Source organism: Hibiscus syriacus, unplaced genomic scaffold (genome assembly GCF_006381635.1).
Source record: "Hibiscus syriacus cultivar Baekdansim isolate YM2019G1 unplaced genomic scaffold, ASM638163v2 tig00110377_pilon, whole genome shotgun sequence".
In the NCBI taxonomy this organism is placed as follows: Eukaryota; Viridiplantae; Streptophyta; class Magnoliopsida; order Malvales; family Malvaceae; genus Hibiscus; species Hibiscus syriacus.
In genome coordinates this window covers 1,041,850-1,047,940 of record NW_024062711.1, presented here as the reverse complement: position 1 = coordinate 1,047,940, position 6,091 = coordinate 1,041,850, and the positions used below count along the sequence as shown (strand labels likewise).

The following is a 6,091-nucleotide window of genomic DNA, read 5'->3' as shown; positions in this document are numbered from 1 at the left end:
TGAGTTATATAAAATATATTTTTATTATAATTATATTTTTATTTACTTTTTTATATTTTTATTATATTTAAATTGATATAATTCATATATAATAATAATCTTTTTGAATTTATTATAGTTTAATATGATTCAAATATAAGTGTAAATATAATTTAAATGATATATTTTTAATTTACAACATAATGTCTATAATGAACATTTTATATTTTCAAATTTATTTTTTAACAACAATCTCAAATAGTTATATTTTAAATTGCACTTTTGTACAAAACTTTTAAAAATTCGTTTCTACGACACTTTTAAAAATTAATTTCCAAAAGATATACCAAACTAGCCCTCAATCATTTAATAATGAACGTTCATATTCTTGCTTATGTGGTACTCAAACTTAAAACCTCAATGAATAATAATAAATCTCTTCACCGTTGGGGTCGCTTGGTTTATGTTAAAATATAACATATAATGATATTAAATTTGATAAAATATTTTTATTATAATTACATTAAATATTTTTTCTTAAAATTGATCCCAATTAAATTATAGAAGTACATCCGTTTTAAACGAACCGGTATATGACCGAACCAAAAAAAAACCCATGATAGCCGAAAATCAGATGGTCGAAGAAGCGTTGCAATATTTTGTTATTATGAAGAAGACGGATATTATTTGAGGAAAAGGCAATAGAAAAAAAAAACGGACGAAAAGGAAGGAACTTGTTTTAGGATTAGAAAAATAAGAGCTTGTATTTTTCATAAGAGGGTCCTCCGATGGAGACCGGACCAAGCGGCGGTGCCCTAGACGGTGACGATCTATCCCCGTCGTCTCCCGCAGCAGCCATATCGCGCTGGACCTTCGAGGTATCGCGGCGGTTCCAGCACCTCCTGGACAAGACGGTTCCGCACGTTCTCTACCGTTGGATCGGATGTCTGCTGATGGTTTTGATCTACGCCGTTCGTGTGTACTTCGTGCAAGGGTTCTACATCATCACCTACGGCCTCGGCATCTACTTGCTGAATCTATTGATGGGATTTCTTTCTCCTCAGGTGGACCCCGAGATGCAGGATGGCCCTACGCTCCCCACCCGCGGATCAGATGAGTTTCGCCCTTTCGTTCGGCGACTACCCGAATTCAAATTCTGGTCTGTTTTAATGGCTTTGATTTCATAAAATGATTGTTATCAATGTTGAATTATGTTTCATTGAGTTGAATCATTAGAGAGATTTTGTGTGATTGAAACTTGCTAGGTGACAGATTGTCTCCTTTTCTAATAGTATTCCTAATTTTAGGATAATTTAATTTAGTACTGATTTGAATCTTGCGAAGAATTTCAGAAAGGTCAATTAAGTTGAAGAAAGAGGCCTTTATTGCATGATGATAATAAATAATAATTTGCAAGCCACTATGGGCGAAGAATATAATGTTGAAAGCTTTTTATCATTGCTGGTAAATGAAGAGATAATGAATTCTTATTATAAAATGAAAAACTGAAGGATTTGGAATCAAGTATTTCGAGTTATAAGCCACTTCTGAAAACTGAACCTGTGAAATTAGTTCCCCCCCCCCCCCCCCAAACACAAAACCGCCTCCCTCCCTTTGATTTCATTGTTACCCAGACTACATGTAGTTAGCGGGCACAAGTATATTCAGTTTTTCTAAGCTTTATTTAGAGGATTGTACCTTTGTACGTATATTTTGACTATGTGCCTAACATAAGTGTCGGGATAACATATTTCTTGAATGTCAGTGCTCGTACATTAGAAGTCCATGAGAATGATTAGAAATTTCTATGTTTCCTTCCATTCAAAGGTACATGTCAAGTGGAGCTTGGCATTTTAATATAGGCTTTATCACATATTCATATTTGTCTGTTGGTTGGTGTCTGTATAGAAACTTTTGTTGTGAAGTGTTCTTTTTGAGGGGAAGCCTTACCATGTTATGGAAGTAATGGGAAAATCCAGGTCAATGAGTCCAATTTGGTTCTTTGACTTTAAGGTTTCCTAATAACATAGTGGGCTACGCTCTAGTTAAATCCTTTTTGAACTTGATGTGAAACAAAGATCGGGAGAAACAAGCAGCTTCTTCTTTATCTCGACTCTCTTGTTCTTTGTCTATAGCTGTATGCAGAGTGCCATGAAACTTAGTTCTTGACTTTCAGAAATATTATGCTGAATGCTAAGATTTTTGTCTATTATGTGGCCCTTTTGTGTGAAGGTACTCGATTACAAAGGCCTTCTGCATTGCTTTTCTGATGACATTCTTCAGTGTGTTTGATGTGCCCGTCTTTTGGCCAATACTCCTTTTCTATTGGTTAATGTTATTCATCCTAACAATGAGGAGACAGATACTACACATGATCAAATACAAATACGTTCCTTTCTCGTTTGGGAAACAGGTATTTCCGAATCCATCTGTCTTTGCTACTGACAGGCAGGGTATCTAGTATCCCATTTTCCCTCTGTATATTCAATTGCATAATTAATTGTATTGTTCTTTGTTTCTTTTGTTAGAGATACGATGGCAAGAAGGCATCTTCAACAGAAAGCACTAACATTCTCAGGGATTAAATTCCTCAGGTATATATATATATATCTGTAGAATTTGCTGGTAATAAAAGTGCTCTTAAAAGACCGTCAGTTGCACATTGAATGTTAATTTTCGCTTCACTGGGTGTAACTTTCAGGTGTAGTGGTGAAGTTTAGTGATCGACAAAGAAAGCTTTGTATTGAAGGGACTTGCAACATTTTTCGTCGCCTGTAACTTCATCCAATTACCAATTATTTTTAATTTAGATAATACCCAATCAAGCAGTGAAGTTGGTTTAAATGAAACAATAGTTTTGAATTGTACTTTTTAACTTGAAGAAATACCCTATTATTAATTCATAACTTTCATATTTGTTTAGATTAAAAATAATTGTGAGATCGGCTATGGGTATACTCTCTGTTTATTAGTTTCATTAGCTGTTTATCTGGATTTTGATCAGCGAATCAAACTGCATCACACAATGAATTTTTTTTATTATTCTTGTTGTATCTACCAACTACTGAACACAACTCTATAGTCCCTATTACAAGATTTATGTATAAATTAGAAAATCAAAGAGAAAAAACACCAACGACTCGGCTTACATACCTCCTAAATGAAGCACATAATCAAGCACCCCAAGAAACTATGGATGGGAAAAAAGAAACAAAAGAATAGTCAAGAACTCAGAACAGAGAGATTCATGTATAAACTTGCCTTCAGTGAGAGGTGCTTATCAATATGTACCCAACACCTGATACGACCATCTGCACTCCCCCATTATTGATCAAATTTCAGAGTGCAGCTGTTTCAACTCAGGCATGGTATAGATTCCCAGCTAAAGATTTTAGTTTTGTTTCAAAATGCTTTGTCGAAAGCCCGTGCGTCTGTCTGCTCTTGCCTCATCATGCTTTCTTTTACTTCGACGTTTTGATCTGGATGTCCGTGTCTTTGTAGCAAGCACGACTGTTGGCTCTTGGGAGTTCGAGGGAAGTATCTGGCCATGGAGTGCGTTTTGACGGAACAGTGATCTCCAAAGGTGGGTCGATTGGCTAACTGTATGATGTTCAAAACAATTAGTTAAGTCATAACTCGCATGGTTCAAGGCATAGAAATGCATACAAGAGAAAAATCATAATCACCGGAAACATTTTCTGTTTCGCCAAATTGAACCATTTGAATGCTAGGAAACCAATGAGGCGACTTAGTTTCAGAAATGAACCAGCCAGCAGTGAATATTTCACTAAAATTTGAAAGAAAGGATGCTTAATTTGGCATCCATCGATGCTACTCCCTACATTGCTTCCATCAGTATCAGATATTTAAGTTTTTTACTCTACAATCAGTCTTATAACAGTTATAACTTTCCATGACTTAAGACCTAATCACAATAATTTAGCAATCACAAACCACCCCCATTTCCTAATATTGATCATTTTGATTGTGCAGATATGAAATATAAGGAGAGTAGTATGAGATATTCACCTAGGTGGGAACTTGCTATCAGCACGAGCTTCAACTCGAAGCCACCAGATCAAACCTTGACGTCCACAGCTTCCAAGTGGTTCCACCACCCAAGGGACTTTAAGCAAACCCAAGGGATTCTCAATATCCCCATCCAATGCGTCGATATCCTTAATCCAGTCCGGCTTATCTCCAGCTTTCCAAAGCAATCTAGAATTCAAAACAAACCCGGACCACTCCAACATCCTAGGCAGCACCGTTGCTCTATCATCAATATAAACAGCACTTTTCCCTGCAAAGGGCAAAGTTGTATGCCACCCCGCCAACATATTAGACACGTTACAAGCTGGACCTTGAACCGGCATGAGAGGATTCTCGTCTTTCCCTTTCTTCCGATCCACCATCTCATCGTTACTAGCCGAGTTAGCAAGTATTCCAACCGAAACTGCCCCGAACCATTTCACATTTTGGATCTCATCAAAAAGTTCCATACTATGCATATTACTATCATCAGCAAACATTACAATTCCATCCAATTTCTTCTCTCTTATAATTCTGCCACCAAAATAAACACAACAAATGGAATCAATTCTAAATTTCTGACAACTTAATTCCAAAAAGCATGGTTACCTTAAAGCACGAAGCCGCATCTTGGACTCCAATTTATGTCGTTCGTCCCAGGAATTCGGCATCCGTTGAATGAAGCCGACGTGGATGGTTTTCAAATCGGATTTGGCAATAAGCGATGCCGTTTCGTTGCTGATGCCACCAGCTTCCACAACGATCCACACCAGATCGTAAGGAACCAGCATTAGCGAGTGCATCACACCAGTCAAATGCAGCGCTTGGAAAGTCCGTACATACGTCGGCGTGACCATGATTATCTTCCTGGGATCTTTCAACCCGAATTGTAACCTCTGCTCCGTTTGAACTCTTTCAATAATCCGGTGCGCCTTCAAGACCTCGACCGGGTTCGGGTACAGCCACGGTCGGATCCGGATCCCGTGCCGCCCGACAACCACACGGGAATTGGCAGCCGTATCGTTAAGAGACGGTAACGGAATGTTGCCGACGGGCTTGGTGGGCAGAACGGAGTGGAAATCTAGCGTTTTGGCGAGTTCGGAAGAGGAGTGAAACGGCGACGTGTATAAGTTGGTGGAGGAAGTGGAGAACAAAAGGAAGACCAAACGAGAGAAACGAAAGCCGAAGACCAAGCTAATTAGGCAAGAGAGACAATGGAGGAGGAGCCAGAAAATTGCAGAGGGTGATTTGATGGAGCTGTCTGTAGAAGAATCCAGCGGTCCCGATGATCTGAAGCTGTTGCTTCGACGGTTGAGATAGCTCTGTTGCAACGCCGAAAGCTTCATTTTCGACCTCAATCCGAAGCTCCGGAGACAGAGAAGAAGAAGAAGATGATGAAATTATTTGTCAAAATTTGTGTGGTGGGTTGAATTTGGTGCCAAGGGTGTGTTTAAGGAGTTGATTAAAGAAAGGGTTTCCTCATGATTACTTGGAAATTACGGGATGAATTGATTTAAGGGTTGTTTTGAGTTTCCTGCTTTTGATTTGGTGTTTAAATTCTGTCTTCTCTGTGTTTATGTTTGATAGAGTGGAAAGAGAAACAGGGTTGGAGACACAGACATTGGCCCCATGATTTAGGCGGCATTACCATAGCTTCTGTTTTTCTTTGACAAATTTTTTTTCAACAAAAATATATTTATATGGTTGAATTTGCTGAGTCAATTAATTACCCTGCTTCAAATAAAGATGGCTTAAATAATATTATATTTATATTTAAAATTAAAATTAAAATTAAAATTTATGGAGACAAAGTTCATAAATATCAAAATATTAAATCTTCAAGTTATATTGATTATGATATATTTTAATTTTAATTTTAATTTTAATTTTAATTTTAATTTTAATTTTAATTTTAATTTTAATTTTAATTTTAATTTTAATTTTAATTTTAATTTTAATTTTAATTTTAATTTTAATTTTAATTTTAATTTTAATTTTAATTTTAATTTTAATTTTAATTTTAATTTTAATTTTAATTTTAATTTTAATTTTAATTTTAATTTTAATTTTAATTTTAATTTTA

At 36.2% G+C, this 6,091-nt stretch overlaps 2 protein-coding genes across 2 annotated transcripts; one reads left to right on the top strand and one right to left on the bottom strand.

Annotated features, from left to right (window-relative positions):
* Positions 1 to 638: 638 nt before the first annotated feature.
* On the top strand, positions 639 to 2,921 carry LOC120121663 (protein RER1A-like). The gene is made up of 4 exons (XM_039140978.1): positions 639 to 1,138; positions 2,212 to 2,392; positions 2,508 to 2,573; positions 2,681 to 2,921. The coding sequence occupies exons 1-3, from the start codon at positions 768 to 770 to the stop codon at positions 2,562 to 2,564; spliced, it is 609 nt and encodes a 202-aa protein (XP_038996909.1). The 5' UTR covers positions 639 to 767; the 3' UTR covers positions 2,565 to 2,573; positions 2,681 to 2,921.
* A 93-nt stretch (positions 2,922 to 3,014) lies between these two features.
* Positions 3,015 to 5,642, bottom strand: LOC120121662 (beta-1,4-xylosyltransferase IRX14-like). Its single transcript, XM_039140977.1, has 3 exons — positions 4,618 to 5,642; positions 4,009 to 4,542; positions 3,015 to 3,579 (listed from the first exon to the last, which is right to left on the bottom strand). Exons 1-3 carry the CDS (start codon positions 5,352 to 5,354, stop codon positions 3,576 to 3,578), a joined length of 1,275 nt encoding a protein of 424 aa, XP_038996908.1. The 5' UTR covers positions 5,355 to 5,642; the 3' UTR covers positions 3,015 to 3,575.
* Between the last annotated feature and the right edge of the window lie 449 nt (positions 5,643 to 6,091).

Bases quoted from the DNA above. Each gene is read 5' to 3' on its own strand.
- LOC120121663 (XM_039140978.1), top strand. From the start codon at position 768: ATGGAGACCGGACCAAGCGGCGGTGCCCTAGACGGTGACGATCTATCC. The intron at 1,139-2,211 runs GTCTGTTTTAAT...TTTTGTGTGAAG, and splicing joins CTACCCGAATTCAAATTCTG to GTACTCGATTACAAAGGCCT. The intron at 2,393-2,507 runs GTATTTCCGAAT...TTCTTTTGTTAG, and splicing joins CTTTCTCGTTTGGGAAACAG to AGATACGATGGCAAGAAGGC.
- LOC120121662 (XM_039140977.1), bottom strand. From the start codon at position 5,354: ATGAAGCTTTCGGCGTTGCAACAGAGCTATCTCAACCGTCGAAGCAAC. The intron at 4,543-4,617 runs GTAACCATGCTT...TTTTGGTGGCAG, and splicing joins ATGCGGCTTCGTGCTTTAAG to AATTATAAGAGAGAAGAAAT.